We start from the raw sequence: 19,891 nt of genomic DNA, 5'->3' as shown, positions 1-19,891 counted from the left end.
GCTGGCAGCGGCGCGTCAGAGCAAACATTAAAATCGTTTTTAATTAAAGACCCTTTCGTCAAAGTGCCACCACTTGCACTTGCAGCGGTGCAGATGAATTGCCTGCAGCAACTTTCGCTGCACCTTGAAGGGGCCAATAAATAAAAACTCAATTTATTATGATAATCAGCATTACTTCTTATTAAATTTTCCTTCGGCCCGGGCCCGACACACTAATAGTGTGAAGGTGGCCATCAGCCGGGGCCCTTAAAACACTTCAGCATTTTTCTTCGGAGGATTATGTTTGCCTTCGCCACCCCCCCAAAAAAAAAAAGGGTTGCTACCGACAGCACCGCGGCGTCATTCCCGGGGTGTCTAATGTTGAGCACAGTTGCGCACTGTTAGTTTAGTGGCAATAAAACCATAAATCAATCACCTATAGTGGAAGGCCGCGGTGGACCCCCGAAAGGGTCGGGGCTTTCTTCTTTGTTTCCCCGCCGACCTGTGGCCGCCTGTCGTCTTAGCCGTTCCCGGGGTCCGTCCTCGCGGCTGAAAATCGGAACGCAATCCATCTATTTCACACCGGCCACCGTTGTTCTTCTTGCCCTTAGCGCCGGGAGAATGCCGGTGGGCGAACGGGAGCATAAATCTTCTTCCAATTTCCAACCTGTGTACACGTGCAGCCAGGCAAGCTAACCGTGGACAGCACCACTCAAACGCGCCGAGCATAGCGTAGTTCCGTTTTGAGGTTAGGTCGAAGTCGCTCGTTGGTGAAATATTCAGTTTGCGATTATTAAGCTTCGTTGTCCCCGTCTGCAGCCGGGAAGCCAACCCCCGTGGTTTACATAATGGTTGAGAAATCTGCAAACCCTCAAATCCGGCTCACATTTTTATAGCTTTTAATTCATTCCGTTTTGTATCTGTGGATGCATCGTGGACACTAACTCATAATGCATCGCCCACCGTGCATCGCCAATTAAGAGCCACTTCCGGGCGTAGCTCTTTGCAGAGGCTAGTGGCCACAGTTTTCGGAACTACTGTCACACAAATCATGACCCCGGGTGCCCCTAGGGAAAACCGTCTCCTTCTTAATCGGTCATCGTTGCGAAAATTGTCAAAATAAGCTTCGGTTCGCCAACCAGTTTTGCACATAATTTTCGCGCTCCGTTTGCGAAATGGCCGGCCGGCCGGAAGTGGCTGGCTGCTGCTGCTGCGAAAAACAAAACACAATCGCGGATTGACGTCAACTCGGGCGCGCTCTTCTGGGAACGTCAGGGGGTTGATAAGTTCGCCGCGTTCCGTCGACTGCTGTGTTTAAACGGCGGCCGGCCAGGTGATCTCATTAACAAGTCGCAGCTCGGGCCTCGGCGTAGAAATTGAGCCGATCGAGTCAGATCGCAGAAGGGAAATCTCGCCGGGCTTGGCAATATTAGAGGGTGGGATTCAAGAGACATTTCAACGTATAATAATCCGGCAAATCATTGTCAACCATCTCTCTTTGAAGCATCTCTTGTCTCACTACTTTATCGTCGTCATTTGCAGCGCATTTCTCTTTGTAAAATGCAAGTCTTTTTTGGGAAATTTGATGTACTCCTAAGATATGAAATATGCGAATGGATGAACAGATATCCATGATGGATATCTGCCGGAACGCATTATGATATCTTCAAAAGCACTTCGCACATAAACCCAATCTTGTCCTAAATTTAATAAACAAAAAGTCAAAAAATAGTTTCGGTAGGTGACCATAGGGACCGGAGTTACCTGAAGAAGGTTTGTCGAGAAGCCTTCATTCTGTCAAGTACGTACCGGGAATTCGTGTTTTTAAAGAAAATTATTCGATTTTCGATTTTTTTGTGGCGTTATGTTGCTGCTCATGTCACTGACACTGAATGGTGACAAGTGCGGCCATTTTGAGTCACCAGTAAATTTTTGACAGCTGTTTTGCTTGGACGTGTTTTGGCTCATTGTCGATTTTTGTTTGCTCCAAGAAAATGGATGGCAAAGAATCGGTATTAAATTTTACGTGAAAAACCAAATTATGTGCGCGAACACATTCCGAATGTTGAGTTTGGCTTATAGTGGAGCTAGTTTGACCCAAATTAGTTGAGCCACCAACATTTTTGGTGGTTCAAAATGTTTACAGAGGACTGAGAAGATGTGAACGACGAAGAGTTCGTTAGAATGTGAAAGTTTTGCTTACAGTTTTTGTCAATTGCAGGGGCGTGGTGCATCATGAGTTGTTGCCACAAAGTAGAACGATCAATACGGAATATTACCTGCAAGTTATGCGCAATTTACCCGGTGCAATCCGTCACAAACGCGCGGATTTGTGGGAAAATCAAAATTGGCTGTCGTGCACATCGTACAACATTCTAATGATCCCAAAGCCACCGTATTTCCTAGATCTGACCCCCTGTGACCTTTTCCTGCTCCGAAAACCGGGGGTGGGAGGGGGCGGCATGAAAGGACGACGCTATCTACGTTTGAACAGATAAGGCCGGAGGTGCTGAATTAGATCACAGAAAATTATTTTTTTAGGTACTTCGAGGATTAGATAAAACGTTGGCACATGCTTATAATATCTGATGGGGATTACTTTAAAGAGGATAAAGTAGATATTCATGAATTAACAAATATTTAAAAAAACACACAAATGTCAAAAATTTTTTGAATAGCCCTTCGTACAGCTAACGGTCGAAAGAGTATCTTCTCCGTAATGATTTACTCTTGATTTAGGAGCATCTCGTTGCTGGTTTAGAAAAGGTTTATTCAAACGGCCCTCTACTACTTCTGTAATTCTACTCTAATCTGTAGAAGCTCCTACGTTGCTCTTTTACAGTCGGGTATGTCAACTCACGGGCTAAATTCCTTACGCGGTCCAGCTGGCGGGCGGTAATCGTCGTCTTAATCGGTGCAGATGTCTGGCCCGTAGTTTGTTATATTCAAATTAACCGTTCTGCCTAAGCGTGCGGCCACGCAAAGCCGGAACGTGCACTTGCGTCTGAACGGGCGGAATCGGGAAGACGGTTGAATTAAAATAACGATTCCGAGCAAGGCAGTCGGTCGGTCGGCCGGCGTCTCACGGCGCACGGCACGGCACGGCACGGCACGGGGAGGCAAATTGTATTCATAAATTCAGCGAATATGTCTATTTCCCAGGCATCGCCCAGGTAAATGTGAGGTTAAGTTGTTAACCTCAGCGAGTGGCGTGGGTCCGGAAGTGCATGTGAATCAATTTTTCGGACGTCGCCTCCGTTGCAAAGAGAGGCGACTCCTCTCCCGGGCGGAAGCTCCCCCCACGGGAGCCGTTAATGTGGTGCGCTGGCCACGGAAGTTCTCGTGAGACTTTATTAGGCAGTCCTTATGAGATTTTCAGCCGGCCAGCCGCTGGGAACTAGCCAGCTGTTGGATTTGCCACCAACCACAGAACCTCAGAACCAGCTGATGATGGCGTGGCGCTGGTCGCCGAGTTGCTGACGACGAAGACTCACGGTAAGTGGTCGGTCGTAATTGGAGCTAGCGGCATTTTTTTTATTCTGCCCTTCCCCTGGGGCCTACACCCCCTGGTGGGGGAAGCCCGAGACCCGAGACGAGAGTTCCCAAGAGAACTGTGCTGTGTCCACATCGAGAGTGACGTGTTATGCAAATGTGAAATGTACCCAGCCAGCTCCCAGGGCCGCCGCCGCCGGTCTCCGAGGATGGAAGACGGTGGATGATTGAAATCACACTAATTGATTACTCAATTACGGTCGGATGATCCCCCGAGACGAACGGAGCCGGACGCCAAGGAGCGGTTAATAGGCCCGCGGAGTGCGCGTGAGTGGGACGCGAGATGGGAGCATGCAAACTGTAATTTAATTATCTTTCCGTGGCTAAGATCCCGAAAAAAACACACACAGGGGCCAAAGTGCACCGCGCACGACACCAAAAAAGCCGATGAATTTCCGACCTCCGATCGGAAAAGGGCAGTGCGTCATCAAAAGACTCCGCAGAAGGGCGCAGGGCGGAACTCTGCTGGCCAAAAAAGATAGATCGACGGCACGTGCACCGGGGCGTGTAATGCAATTAAGGTTCCGGTTAAGGGCAGCAACAAAGTTGCAGTTGATGAGTCCGAGGTCCGAGCGCGCCGTGAACGGGCAAAGCGAATTAAAAATTATGTTTTCGACGCGAAAAAATGAAATAAATACAGCACACACACACACACGCACAGGCCACCGGTTTTTTTTCGGGTGGATTGAGTGGCATGTTTGAAATAGTTGTGTGCGTCGAGTGGACAAGCAAAGAAAACAGACCGAGAGAGAGAGAGAAATGCATCTTCCGTCACTTTCACCTGTCAGCTGGTGGTGGTCGACACGTTGACAAGCCACGGCGTTATCGCTCAATTACCGGAACCGGAATCGTCGGACGTTTTGACGGCCGGCCGGACCAATGGACGTTTTAATGTATGTTTAATGTTACCTCTTCCGAATTCCAAGATATGCCCGACAAAAAGGGCAAAATAGAAACAAGATGCACATGAATTGCTTGTAAACTACAAGCCATTTGCCATTGCCATTTGTCAATGAATCCGGAAGTTCGGCTAACATTGGTCCTGGGCGTCATACGGTGATCGTCACACAGTCCAAAGGATGGTTGTTTCACAGGGTTTTTTTCCCCACAGGATCACCAACTTAAACAATTCATGTTGCACCAAACAAAATTGATGGTCGACGTTGGTCTTCTGAAACATCTTTCTTTTTCAAATCTGACCAATTGTCCATTGATTTAATATCAATTTTAATGTATACAGAGCTCTTATGCTCAGAATATCCATGAATTTTAGGAATCTTGTTTTATTGATCACGAATTACTAGACGCTATTAAGTCCGTCTCAACGAAACGTTAGGATTGATTGACATCAATGCGATCACATGTTGAAGAGACGAGCATTGCATGCATTCAGATAAAAGTACTCGATTAGACCTACTGCACATAAAATTTTACGGATTGACAGTCGGGCAAGTGAGTCAGTATTGTTGGTCACGAGGCCCGCAACAAAGCAGCAATGAGCGAGTCCTAGCAGGAGACATCGGATGCGATAAGACGGCCGTTTGGTTCTGCTGAAAAATGACAACCAGCTATCGAGTTCGTGAGTCCTATCAATTTACAGTGGATAAAATATGAGTGCGGTAGTTCTACGACGAATACTTGCCACAGTGCTAAACGTTGCTGAATCAGTAACAACACGTTTCAGGGAATCAATGTTCGTAATCGCATCGCATATCGATTAACCGACGAACTAGAATTATTTTATTGGCCTATTTCTTAACTGTAAGAAAACGATGCTGAGTCGAACTTCAAATAGTTTCCGAGAGTGTGATTCGATCCCAATAACAAGTTTCAGGAGCAGTGGATGCCGATGGATATCCTCCAAGTATGGTGTCAATGTAAATGTGTGGTTTACTATTGGAAAAAGGTCCTGGAGGCCGATTTATTTGCTTACACTCGATGTCGTAATTCCTCAGAATCAAATCTGATGACATTTTCTATCTGATCGTCCTCTTTGAAGAACAAAACAAGGACCAACGTGTATGCTACGTTTAGACGCGCGATTCGACATGAAACAGCGCCAGGATAACGCTAGATCTTTTGATCGTTTGATCGATACCAACCCAGATCAAATGAACCCTTGATTGATTTTTTTGGTTCTCCATAAAAGTTAACAACTACGGAATCCAATTTTGATATTTCAAGATCGATGTTAGTTAAATGTTACCTTCAAATCAGAAGACCTGATTCCGCAAGGTTATCGAATCTTCAATTATTTTTCCCTTTTTCAGAACGTTGATATTCCAGAAACAATAATTGCTGTTTTAGTATTGGTTGGACAATCCACGAACAAGATATCGCCCAATTCCGGCCATGTTTTCACCATCGCTATCGCTCGGTTATCATTTTACTAAAGCAATGGAATAACAAACCAGTGATCATCGGAGTACATTAATTTTGTAATTTTAATTTTCAACCTCGCAAATCAAAACCTACGGCCAGCGAAGCGAGTCATCCATCGGCGGCGGCCCAGCGAAAGCGAAACATTCGATTTCGAACTCATCCAGAATGTGCATGGGAAAGCCCGTCCCGGGTTAAAGAGTGCGACAGAGAGAGCACGACCAACTTTACCGTCGTCTCACGTCACGGAAAAGCGAGCGGCGGTTGTCGCTGCCCATGCTCCGGTGTCCCCCCCGGTGTGGAGGCTTCTGTGGCAGACGGTCCCGACCCGAACCTACGCCAACAGTGCGCAGCTTTGGTGTGGCGCCCTAGAGTACCCGTCGCGCCCCGTCGGCGACTCCTAGGCACCGGGGACACCGTGCCACACCCTCCCCACACCGAAATGATCCTGAGTCTAGCCTGACTTCCCTCTCACTATCGGCTGGTGGGCTGGTGGTGGGCTGACTGGCGCTTATCGGTTTTCCCAACCTCACTTTCCATTTTCTCGGTGTGTCTGTGTTGTAGGCGTAGTATTGGAGGCCGTCGGTCTGGTCTGCCTGCGTGTGTTGTACTATACGCAGGGCACTCCGGTTCTCTCGCGCTCTCTCACTCGCCTGTTCCTGTTCACGCCATTAAAGGACACGTTTACTATACTCTTTACGGCCCCGGGAATGTATTGCGTCGTTTACTGTGCCGACGCCGGACGGGGAAGAAGAAGAACCAACACAACCGCAGTCGGGTTTCCAAATGACGCGTCGTTAGCCTTGCTGGGATTCCTGGGGGGGTTTTTCGTCCCCCGTTGCCGGGATGCACCGTCTGCTCGTCCGCCCATCGAAAGCCCACGAGCCCGAGCCAACACTGTATTGGTGTACGCCAAGTCCGAGTTTTGTCTGGATTGTTTATTGCAGCCCGGAAAAAGGGGAAAATGGCCAGCAAAACATCGCCGGTGCAGCTCCGGTGGTGTGTGTACCGAAGACCTCCCCTAACAGACGGTGAAGGTCCTCTCGATAAAAAAACCGGGAGCCTAACAAGAAAGTGAACAGTGAGTGAAAGAGTACGATAGCGGAAGCGCGGGTATGTATGTGGTCGATAAACTCCGCCACGGAGCCCTTTCCGGAGTGTCTCAGTTCTCCTCGGAAGCACATACATGCGCGTGGCATATTATGTTCCTTTTCCCTACACACACACACACAATCGAGGGCGCGCTCACAGCCGGTTGGTGTGAGGTAGGTTCGTCACGACGTTTCCTGTCTCTCGTTAGCGGAGCCCACAAAACCGTTGTCCCAACAATTTGGCAGCCGGAAATAATGAACTTTCACCTCTCTCTATCTCTCTATTTCTCTCTCTCTTTATCCCTTTCTCCTCTCTTTTTTCGGGTCTCGGCAGGCTCTGTCTTTTGAGTCGTTTATTTTTTTTTCTGGGCAGCTGCTTTTTATGCTTCCGGTTGGTGCTCTGGCCGTGCTTTTTTGTCACAACGGCCTCCGCACAACTTTCGGCACCAATTTACATACGCCCGCGGCGGGTTCGGGAAAACGGGAAATCGAACGTGTGAAGGGCCTCACTCGCGTGAGTCACTCTCCTTTTTGGTGCAAGGACGTTGGGCCGTGCGGGTTCGATGTTCCGGCGGACGACGACCATGATGCTGAGGCTGATGCTGATGATGGTGCTCCCTTTTTGGTGGACCCTTTTGTGGAGTCTGTTCTGGAATGTTTGTATCCCGGCCCCCCCGGTATTGGTTTGGCGAGTTGGGTGTATATAAAATCTGCCAGCATTTTCCGTCCCGCGACCCGCACGATGGTGGTCCCGGCAATAAGTTTTTCAGCCCGCACACAAACGCGGTGCGCTTTATTTTATGGAGTTTTGTGGAAAATTCGGCATTCGGAGAGTGCGGCGGACAAGCAAGCCACCCCGAGGGGTACGCGGCGTGAGGCACTGTGAGACCCCGGTGAAAATTGCATCTCGCTGGTTTGGAGCCTCTATTTACTCGGTGTAAGGCTATTACGTATGCGTTTGAGGAGGTATTTCTTATCTTAAACTGTAGTGGAAAAGATTTATTACACAAACTCATGAACTTTTTACGATTTTAGCGCGTTTATCCTTTTTTCTAAATTATCTTTTTTCTGAATTCTAATAAACGATCTTTCGATCAATGTCTTGGACTAACAACATTACCACATGGAAGAAGCAATAAGTCATAAACGAAACAATATGCTGCAAATCTAATTTTTTTGCCTTGGCTCAAAGTCTTCTGGGCTTAGTCACCGGTTAATTCAATACGCCCGTTTCGGCGACTCAACAGCGATTCAAAAGTCTGTTGGAGATTATTGTTCTCGGTTCAATTCCTTCAAAAATGTGGTCTTCCAACTTCATCTTTAAATTGTCAGGACTTGCGATCCAAAGCACGAAAGCTTTTGCCAATATCCATCCTCAGATTTGCTCGAAGCTTTTCCTTGGTTGATGTCTGATGCCTGATTCTAATTCTTGCCTCGTTTCCCTTATTCTAATTTGCTACTCGAACTGTCTCGCGACTCCGCAAGTTCGTTGGCCTCTTCCTACCCAAAAAAACATGTTTACATCTTTGAGCGAAACAAAATGCAACTCTCCTAAACATCTTGCACCGCGTTTTAAGTTTTAATGTCGACCTACGCCACCAGTAAGCCGGTAAGCCGGTAAGCCGGATGCGAATTATCGTAATTTTTTGCACTGAATGACCCAAATTTCAGTGTTCATTTCTTACTTCGGTTATATTTGTCACGCCAGCTATCGGGAAACGGTGTTGTATCTTAAAACACGGTCGCGCCAGTGCTGCCCGCAAGTCATGACCCTACCGACCTGGCCCTACAAAACCCACAAGAAACTCGTATTTCTTCAACTTTAAGCGACAGCAAGCTGACCAATAAACCCTGCGGCATATGTTCACAGTTTTGCCAGCTATCTGGCGCATCACCTGCTGGCTGTTATTAGTCCGGCCACATAATCCCAAACGCTGTTCAATCGCCCTGGTCCTGTCGTGTTGCTGCTTCTGGTTTTAAATTGAAGGCGCACCTCAAATACATGCTAATGTTAATGCGGAAGACGCGAAAAAGGGCAGCGAACGAGACGGAGCCAAACGGATGACGAAAGCCATGAACGGCGGGGGCATAGGAAATGGAATAAATGTAACGACAAAGTCGAAACATTCGAGGATTGCTCGCGGGGATGTCACGCAATGTTCTGCACCCGAGACATCCGATCGCCCGATCCGATGTCGGTGGCGGCGGTGGTGGGTCAAAACCGTGTTTAAGAAATTAAATGCACACGAAACAACAGTTTTTCGTGTATGTTGGATGACATTTGAAGAGGGGGCGCGAGGGGTTTGTTGCGTTGTCGAATCGGAGGCTATCAGTAGGGCTACACGCATTTTTTCCCATTGCTGGGTGACTTAGAAAATCGGCAAAATAATTCGGCGCGTTGGCGAGACAGGAAGTCGTGCCGGCACGTTTAGCGCTGGAAGTTGGCCTGGAATTTTGACTTCGCGATATAAATTATTTTAATTTTTCCAAAAGTTCTGTCAACCATAAACCTCGCGATTTGCGATAGCTTCAGGCTTAGGGTGGACAGAAAAGTAGTGTAGCGGTTCCTGCAGTATGTCTAAAATGGACCCAGCTTGGGGGTTTTCAAGCATAATCCAGTGTATTCATCGAAATGCTCGGGAACTGTTGGATGTTGTGAAAATTCCGAGGAATCAGCGTTTGAAGCGGCACCTACTAATTTATTTTGTAAATTTCAAATCACATTGGTATGTCCTAAAAGGACGAGGAAGTTAATTGCTGTTCCAGCAACTATAGCGTGATACATCAAGTGTGTGGATTTTATACTTTCGATTACCTGACTCTTTAAACGTGAAACTTCATTATGGAAATTTTTTAAAATTTAGTAAAAACTTTCATGTTTACGAAATGGGACGCTAAGCGTTTGTACAAAATTGAGGAATATAAAAAAACACATTTCCAAAGTGGTGTGTATTCAACTCAAACTGTACGAAATTTGAAAAGCTCATTTACACGTCGTGCAAGAGAAGCCAATGCACCCACAAAAGGGTGATTGTGGGCATCATCGGCCCATTTTTCTTCGAAAATGAAAAAGGAGTTGTCAAAGGTGTACGCTACCGAGAAATGTTGGGTGATTGGTTCTTCGGCGAAATTGAAGCTGAAAACTTGGACGACATTTGGTTTGAACAGGACGGCGCTACGTGCCAAAATCGATATTTCGCGCCACATTTTCGGAATCCAAATACTCTAGATAGACCACGCTATAAAACCGTCGAGCGGCCTTAGTGTGCGAGAGAGTTTCATGTCCTTGCAGGCCAAGACCTTGTTAAATACTTCCCCCATGTCGAATGATAAACAACTTCAAATTATTATAATTACGGCCCAGTCCTATCTTCAAAAATAAAAAGGCTTACAATTTGTGGCTCGTCCATAACTCATTTGTCTCGCTGCACCGATCAATCGATTTCTAAGACGTCAGTTCGAACCCTTCGAACATTAAGTTGGTGCTTAAATAATAATTTCAAATTAAAATTTAAAATACCTTGAGAATGTCTTCCGAAGACTTACCGTTGTTGGGTTTTATTAAAATTACATCGATTTTTCAAAGTTTCAGGTTTTCACATTATGAAGCTTTATGAAGCATAAACAGCATAATCACAGCATAAAGCATTAAACAGAATAAAGAATGCTTCCAGTGGAAAAAGTTATCGAAAGAAAAACAAATTTACAACATTCTCTTTCTTTATTTACAGGTTACCTTCTGACGCGAGTCGAAGGAAAGATTGGTTCGCCCGAAAAGCCACTGTCTGACCTGGGGTTGATATCGTACCGATCGTACTGGAAAGACGTCCTCTTGGCATACCTGTGCTCTCGGCCTGGTACCACGCTCAGCATAAAGGATATCTCACAGGTATGTTCCGTACGAACGAAAAGCCCAATCGCTTTAAGCAAAAAGTAGCAATTAGGTTTATGATCTCTTTAAGTGTATCATCATTACACATCTTGCCATTATTTGGAAGAGGCCTCGCCGGAGCAGCATTCAATTTGCGCCGGATTTGCACCAGCACTCAAGGGCCGCGTTTGACAAATTAGCTTCTCGTTGTCATCATAATGTACGCCGTAAATTAAAACGCGTATCGAACCCATCGATCAAACCACACGCCCCGGGGGCCGAACATATTAGGTCACTTTTGGCACTTTTCGCTCCGCCGGGCACCGGACCCGAGACCCAGCCCTCGGCCGATAAAATCAAACAAGGTTTGCAGTGAAATTATGCTAATCGTGTTCCAATTTACCGCCAAAACGGGTCACTTACTACGACTCCGAAACGATGCAGTCCAAGACGGCGAGCGAGAGTGCAGTAGTTCGTAATTTGAAACTCTCGATCGGCAGGCAGCTGGCTGGTTAGTTGGTGTGGCCGCGGTGCGACGACTGATGAACCAGTTTCTTCCGTGCGTTTTCCGTGCGAAGAACCGTGTATCCGTGATAAACGCGGTTTCACACCTCGAATGTTATTTCATTTCCACTTTATTACCGGTGAGTGACAGGTTAGATGGTAGATTTCGGTTTCGCGTGGTTAGTGGCTGGAAGCCACTTGCTGCAGAGCTGCCTTGAGGGCTTCTTCAGATCGTGATGCACCTGCAAGTGGAAGAATGTGCTGCGATGCATCATTTCACTGCGTCCCAGTTGTTTGTGATTAATGTGATCTTAAACTGTGAACAAATGAAAAGAAAATCAATATAATATTGCATCTTTAATCAGAGAATTGGGCAGATTGTTAGGAATGCAGAAGTTGAACAGACAGAAAGTGCTTATGTAATGATAGTCACTTTAACCTTCTATAGGAGAGTACAACGAATATATTTTAACATTACATGACCACGAACTTACGTGGTGAATGTTTGATGTACACGCGTTAAAGTTAAGCAAAGTGACGGAAACGGGAGCTCTACCAAACCAATTGCCGTTGTGTGACAGTTGGGCTGTCCAAACATAATTTAGGGCATAATACGTTCAATGTACACAGTTTAAAAAGGCGACGCTTAACCACAAGTGACCACAAGGCTGCAGCTTTCATGCAGTACGTCCGCAGTAAAGACACCGGTCGCGATCTCCGAACCGTTGTTGTCGTCCGTTTAATGCTCACCTAAATAGGTCGTAAATATTAATACTCCTATCGGAGCGCTGGGTCAAGAGCCGCGCTTTTCTCGTGGGGCCTTCCGAGCAGCCCCGAGAAGATGGATAACCTCCATTGCTTGCAGACAATTTCCTATCGTTGAAAGAGCGTAACGATCGCTAGAGTAGTTGGACCCACAACCTAAACGCTTCCTAATGGTGCACCGGGTGCGCCGTTTTATGATTTCAGGAAATGGCCATCAATTCGTACGATATCGTCAGCACTCTGCAGGCCCTCGGCATGATGAAGTATTGGAAGGGCAAGCACATCATCCTGAAGAAGCAGGTGAGTAATACTCGATTTCATCCGGTACCGGAGGAATAATTTAAATAAAGTAGTTTATTTTTGAAGTTATTCCCCCGTTCCTTAGCCAATGATACGTTTGGACTTGCCAGTAGTTTGCGTACGTGGCCGAGTTTGACCGGGGCACCGTGAAGGATTTGGCGGCCAATTTTGAGGCCCGTTTCGTTGACGGAAGGTGTACCCGCACCCGGATGATGTTTAAGGAGCGCGCCCAAAGCGGGTCTTTCTTCCTGTCCGTGCGTTGAAGTTCTTTGCTTTCGAGGCTCTCGAGCGCACGAGCGCATCCCACCGGCCCACCGGCCATGTCTGCATTCTGTCCAATTTGGAAATGGCTCATTAACGTTGTTAGCTGTACGTGGGGGGGTCCTGCCATTCCCGAATGGCACGGATAATTTGTGCGATTTCCGAATTCTGCCACCACACAGTGAGGGGTGAAGGTAGCATTTAACGCCGATATTACATTCATTTTGCCTTCTTGATGGTTTTAAAGTGTTCGTTTTGTTTGCTCTTGATCGCAGTGTGTCAGATAGATCAGCCCGATTAGACAAACGCCAAATGTGAACAGTAAATTAATTTGTTCGTTATGAGCAGTGTGTTGCGACTCGGCCGTTGTCTGGTGAAGCAGTTTTCTAATCGATCAATGGGCATCGCAGATATGCTCTAAGCCGTTCGTCTGAGATGCTTGCGATTACATTCGTCCCGTGGGCCTCCAGGTTTGAGATGCTACAATTAATTCGTGTATCGATGAACTTCGAGTATAGAAATATGCGAGAACCCTCTGGAAGGGTGTCATTAGTGCACATCAAACTTTATTGTTATGGCTCACAATTATATCTAAGCAACAGCGAGCGACATCGTCGCATACGCCTCAATTTGTAGCATTCGAAATAGAGCTAAATTAGGTTTTTGTGAATGTGTTTTTGGGAGATGATTACATTGTCGGCTCGTTCCAAAAACACAAGCCACAACCTGTCTTCCGGGTGGTTTGTCATAATTGTAGTGTTTTATGTGGTTTCTTCATTCGACGATAAATTGTTTTGTGCAGCTCAAGCATAGTACCAATGCGTGTGTTTTAGGTTTTTCAATCGTAAAAAAATACGACTTTCGATTGGTTGCAATTTCTTCCATGTTGGTCCATCTGTTGGCCCTGAGTCGTTCATTGCATCGGGCCATAAAACGGTTGTTAAATGTCTCAATTCAGGCCCAATTTACCCGTTGAGTAGTTGTTTACGTTATCGGCAAACCGATACACCAACGAATAAATTGATCATCAACTCTCAAACAACAAAGTATCGAGTGTCCTGTTGCCCATCGACGTGCCCCATCCGTTCGCGATCAGCAGCAGACGGTTGGCTTGATTGAGTAAATCCAATTTATAATGTTAATGGCGTTAATGAGCTGAGCCTCGAGCTGCTCGCCTCGGGCTGGGCGCACCTTGCCTCGATCGACGGTCCGCCCCGGGCATATGGCGTGTTAATATCGATAGCACCGTCCCGCGCGCGATTGTCTAATTTATACACAACAATGCTTCACCTTTTTTACTAATCTTATTCGCGGCGTCCGCAGGCCTCTTTCTGAGGTCCGGATCGACGGGATCCTGGCTGCCAGATGCAACCGAACGGACTCGAGAGAGAGAGAGACTCCTGACTCCAAGATGCGCGCGCGCGCCTTCCAAGCACGCTCCAACTGATTGCAAATAAATTGACATTAATGATATTCGCAGCTGGTGCAGCCGACAGGATATCTTGGAGCCGGTCTTCGGCCCGGACCAAAAATGCGAAAGTGCGATTACTTTTATTTTCTAATGAATCCGACCACAGGGGTGGAGCCGATTTTGAACCGGCGTCAGCCACCAGCAGCCCCTCGATCACCCATAAAATCATTATGTTCAGCCTCGGGCCTCGGTACAGATGCGTATCAGCATTTGAAATATAAACAACGCAAACGCTTCCAAAAGTGGCGGTCGTTAGTTGGGGTTCTGTTGTTTCGGAATCTTCGGAACACCCGGGGAACCACTCGAGCAGAGCTTAACACCTTTCCAGGCCCATCCAGGAAGAGGCGTTCGAATGTGTTAACGAACTGGGCTTAGAGAGTGTGGTTAGAGAGCTGCAGTTGCAGATAATTGAAACGCAATTATAATGCAAACGATTTCCGATAGGCCGTACAGAGAGATCGTGTACCGATCGCATCGGATCCTCCGTGATGATGAGCTGCATAATTCATCCTTCTGTCTTCTGTCGGCGTTCGGTCGGTCGGTTGGGATTCGTGACGCCATCTTTATTCCCGTCCCTCCTGGCGAACTAAAGCTCCGGACACGCAAAGGCTGGACGACGCTGGAAGGCGGTTTTACAACCGTCGCCGCCGAGAGGAGATAAAAAAGGAGAAGCTAATTGGTTTTCACCCCGTGTGTCCGTTCTATCGCCCGTTCTCTCTCTCTCTTAAGCTTCACCAGACTTTCGGGTCCTTTGCTAGGATTTCAATTAAAAGCCTCCAGAATGTATTTGAAAATTGATTTCGGTCTCGCCAATAAAAATATTGACGCTGCCTCCATCGGCCGGCGAAGGAACGTAACGAAAACACCTGTCGTCGTCGTCGTTGAGAACTGAGACTGAGAAGCAGAAGGACACACGAATTTCATTTATCTGTCAGAGCGAAGTTAATCGTCCTCAAAACGTATAATCGTTCGCTGCAGCGCGGACCAGCTGCTGCTGCAGGTCTTGGCGCGCGCGCACGGCGGAGCGTGGCCATCAGCCGTGCGCTTATCTTTAATCCCTGTACACTCTCGGCTGTTTTGGAGTATTCCCCGTTGGGCAAAAATTGCAGAGCGCACCACTAACGTCATAACGAATAGCTATTAGCAAAAAATACCACTCAAAATGTAAATGAGTAATAACTTAATTAGTAATAGCGGTCCGATGCGCCGACGGCTGCACCGGGCGCTGCCCGGAAGGCTGCGCTAAACACGCTTAAACAACCTCGTTACCGTGGCATTACGGATTTCCTTCGGCGCGCTTAATTAGGAGTATGTGTAACGCATTTTGGTGATTTTTATTGTACCTCCAAGGAACGTGCTGGAGTCCCTTAAGCCGGAATTAATATTAATGCCCGTCTGCGGTAGCAGCCGATCGATGGGATCGATTGCGTTGAGTGGTGATCTGTCCGAGATATCTGTCGGAGGCCGGGCGAAAGGCGGTCCTACTTTACGCCGAAACAACTCAACTCACTAACGGTACCTGATTGGTACGCTTCAACAAATTTGACAGTTTGATGAAACGATCCGGGCCCCAACAACGGTCAGCTGGCAGCGTTGTGGCACTGTCACGCACATCCACTCTATTAGGCCGCCGTCGCCACCAGGCCATCGGTTCGGACTACCGGTTTCTCCGGGGGCTCGCTTCGTGTAGTTCCGATGGTCGCCGCTAGAGCGAAGACTCACGGTGACGTCGCAGACCAGGCCCCCCAAACCAGGGCAGATGAGCCCTCTCCGTCGGCTGGCCAGCTCGCAAAATGCTCCGTGCTGCTGCTCCGCCGCCGGACGACTTTTGGAACGTATCTCGCTAATTAGCGTGTAATTGCTCTTTTGACGGACGTTTCCTGGATTTTGCCGGTTTGCAAAAACTAAAAGCGCAGACGTCTCTCGCAGAGGAACTGGCTCCGGTGGCCAGTCGAATGCCTGGGCCGCCGCGTGTACCGGACACGGCCGTTGACTGGTGGTTAGGTCGGGAACCAAGTTACTGGCGCGTTGCAAAGTGCAAAGTGTGTGTGGTGCGCTGATAAGTGAGCTGCTGCGCGCCGATCAGCGCGCTTGCGCAATCCGTTCCGGTTGTTTCCGGGCACTAGTCCCGACCGAAACCCAAGTGGCAAACAATTAGTGGCGCGAGAGCAGCGAAGTGAAAAAAGCGAGACCGATACCGGTCTATGGCCAAGCAAGGATCGGTCGTTGAAACGATGCCAACTAGGAAGATGTCAATGCAGGTGCTCTTCTTCTGTGTCTATTGTGGTCTGGTGAATACTTGAAGGTACAAAATATGGGCACTGAGAGAAATGGCCCAATTTTGCCCAATGCGGTAGTAGGTTGTGTAGATCGTCCGTAGATCATCCGTCTACTTAGTACCGATTTGTACCGGTTCCTATGCGAAAGACGGCAGGCCAATCCCTGATCAAGCTGCATCAAGCTTAAGTTGAAATGACTCTGTCTGTTCCAAAAGATACAAAAACTGCATTAGTTGGTTAATACCTGGTCTAGACCTATGAAAACAGATTGTGTAAACGTTCGCTCTAGCTGTCTATTTGGTCATCCTAGTTATGCTTTTTTGGCAACATTACCTTGTTTTGACATCTTGCAAAGGATTTCAACTTAAAACGAAACCTGTTTTAGTCGGCAACTTACGTTTGAGGGAATTTCAACATGTTCACTTTTTTGCCTGCAAATAACGATTTGCATTGATCATTTCTTTCCTGCTACTTGCTGAAGAAAACTGCTACAGAATCGCATCATATTCTTGCAGAAGCTTGCAGTGATCATGCTCTTGGAAGATCGCAGTCCTTTGAGTGGTTTAAACAATTTAATCATAACGATTTTGAGTTCACAATCAAAGAACGTCGGAGGACTCCAAAAAAGGTCCAGGACGCTGAACTACTAGAAATTTTGGACGAGAATGCCACGTAAACGCAACAACAAGATCCAGAAGATTGGACAATGAACTGAACGGCAGACAGCAGGTAACCCTACAAAACCAAATCTGAAATTCTGCTCGCCAGGTAAAAAGGTAGTCATTTCACCATCAGGTCGTGATTCGGGATGGAAAGTGGATTCATGTTAAGAATTCTAAGGCAAAAAAATCATGTGTCAGTCTTTGAAAACTATCAACTTCGACTGCAAAACCAGATCGATTGAAAAACGAGCAGAATGAGCCAGAAGACAGGGTACAGTATCTTGGCTCCATGATAATGCGCCTGGACACAAAGCAAAGCTGTTTCAAGATACAATCAAAGCATTGGACTGAGAGCTGTACGAAAACTTGTACGAACAGGATATCTAACCTCCCAGAAGTTTCTACTGTCAAAGATCAAAGTCCTATAAACATCCTATTATGATTATGTTTATGTTGACTCTGTTGGATCTGTGCCCCACGATCGCCCTTTCGTCGATAAAATTTTAAATGGATAAAAAGCGTTGAACTGCAACAGGTTGATCTTCAGGGTCCGTGTATGTTGACAATTAACCAACTTTTCACACAATTCAAAGACCTTTACGAATAGTTTCTCGAACGTCTTTTTATCCTAAGACTACTATCGTACCGTCAATGGTCCCTATACTTTGTGAATGCGCCGAGGTCAGCTTGAAGTTCGACACCAAAACCTACACTCACCCAGGTCTACCAACACCATGCGAACGATCTGCTAATTTGTCCACGTCGTTTACATTTTCCCTCAATTCGTTCACCGTTCACCGGTTGGAGTAATCAAATTTCGGCGGCGTTCGGCTGCACCCGAAACATCGGTATCGATCATGTCTTGAGCTTCTTGATGGTTTCCACATCCACAAACGAAATCGATCATCAAAAACGGAGGAGGGCAAAAAAGCGGGGCATTGCGCGTTTTAATGGCCACTTACTGGCTGCGTAAGAACCTGGCGCGTAGCAGGAGCAGCAGCAGCTGTAGCACCCGAAGCTTTGCAATTACGGTGCAGTATAGATAAGCGACGTTGAGTCATGTTCTCGGCCACGATTTGGCCACGAGGAGCAGTGCATCAGTGTTGCTGCATTATTCAACTGCCATTTAAATGGAGCTGCCCACCGTCGTCGTCGTGCAGCTGATGCACATCCGCAACCGCAGATCACCGTACCGGACGCCAATTACAGCACGATTCTTCTCGTCCGTCCGAAGCCCGGATCGATGCGAGTCTTGAACTCGCAGCGCTCATCCGCTTTTAAACACACGCACGCTGGCCCTGTCCGTTAATGCTATAATCATTTCACTTTCACGTACCCGGCAGCGACCAAATCATCATCGGGGGGGTCAATCCTGGGCCCTGCTGCAGGATAGATTGCTCCTGGGGGGTTGATCGTAAATTGAGCCATTTGCACCTTCACTGCCTAGCATATCCATATCCGAGCGTCGCTTTGTCCCTTTTTGGGGTCTCGGGAGGCTTTTTTTTGCCGGTTCGGTGATCGATAAAAACGCAATTTATGGCCGAATATTTGGGCGCAAGGCAACATCAACATCAAATAAAACCGCACACTCGGGAGATTAATTTCACGAACCTTTCACGCAACGTCGGCGCGCGCTCGTGTGTGTGTTTTCAGCATATCGATCCCAATGAAGCTTAATGAAAAATAAAAAAATAATTTTCCCCATTATCAGCTTCGCATCGATTCAACACAGCGTAAGGTGCATTTTCTCCCTGCAACCTGCAGGCAACACTCGGCAGGTTGTGTCCACCACGGCACGGCTCTGTTATTAAGCTAAGTTGTTTCAGTTTGTATTGCCAACTGTGTACAGTAATGCCTAGTTTTGGGGTAATTTTATCTGCTGGCAACGCGAAAGTGTCTGTTAACGAGTCATAAAAATTTGATAACTGCTGCTCTCTCTCGCTGCTCGGTCTCGGTCGGTTCAATCATTCCAGTGTTGGCACATTACTCCAAACACGCGCTGCACACACGACGACCACGCAAGTTGTTGTGCTCGAGTTGCGATGTAATTCAATTTTATTTATTTTATGCTTTTTATTGCACATTAAATTGATTATGCCATTCCTGACGGAACGTGCCCCCCCGAATGTAGTAGCATTATTAGCTGGAAGCTCCAAACTTTCCACGCCCGTTCTTATGCCCAAAAAAATGTTTCCCGTTTTTTTTTGCACAGGATGTTTTAGAGGAATATGAGGAGCGGGTGAAGCGCCGCGGTAACATGCCCAAGATCGATCAGTCCTGCCTGAAGTGGACACCGTTTGTGGCCCCGGCTCCTTCCACGCCATCTTCCTAGCGTCAACCACACATGAACAACGTTCACAATCATTACAACAACGTTGGTCACCACCATCCGTCGTCGTTCGGGACGAACCACTGCTTAACGAAGAACAGTTTCCGGAGCGTTCTGTAAATGGCCGTTCTTGGCGTCGTGGGCTTACGGATCAGGATATGTACAGGAAGAAGTCTACTTGGACGTCAAGTTTGAGCGTAAATTTTACTCACCCAGCAGTAACTCATTAAATGCAAATAGTTTGCTTGCCCATGGGCACGTAGGATTAGTGTGTACAGGGAGTAAGTTTATTCTTTCTTCGCGTAAAGACTTTGTTACAAATAAACAGCCGTCTCAGTTCGTTCTGTAGCAACAATCAGTACTTTTAAACCTCGGTAGCGTGTAGTGTAGTAGCTTAATAGTAAACGCTGTTATTTATCTTCGATGCAACTTCTCGCTGTGCTCCGGA

The 19,891-nt window shown here is 47.1% G+C and overlaps 1 protein-coding gene across 1 annotated transcript in view; it reads left to right on the top strand.

Annotated features, from left to right (window-relative positions):
- LOC128274249 (histone acetyltransferase KAT7) overlaps window positions 1-19,446 on the top strand; it is a 63,909-nt gene extending 44,463 nt beyond the window's left edge. The window contains exons 6-8 of the mRNA XM_053012376.1: window positions 10,733-10,890; window positions 12,346-12,441; window positions 19,327-19,446. Of these exons, the coding sequence (XP_052868336.1) occupies window positions 10,733-10,890; window positions 12,346-12,441; window positions 19,327-19,446 (374 nt within the window). The remainder of the gene's footprint in view (window positions 1-10,732; window positions 10,891-12,345; window positions 12,442-19,326) is intronic.
- Window positions 19,447-19,891: the final 445 nt, after the last annotated feature.

This window comes from Anopheles cruzii, chromosome 3 (genome assembly GCF_943734635.1).
Source record: "Anopheles cruzii chromosome 3, idAnoCruzAS_RS32_06, whole genome shotgun sequence".
Classification (NCBI taxonomy): domain Eukaryota; kingdom Metazoa; phylum Arthropoda; class Insecta; order Diptera; family Culicidae; genus Anopheles; species Anopheles cruzii.
The sequence above is the reverse complement of the archived record's forward strand: the minus strand, read 5'-3'. Positions and strand labels throughout refer to the sequence as shown.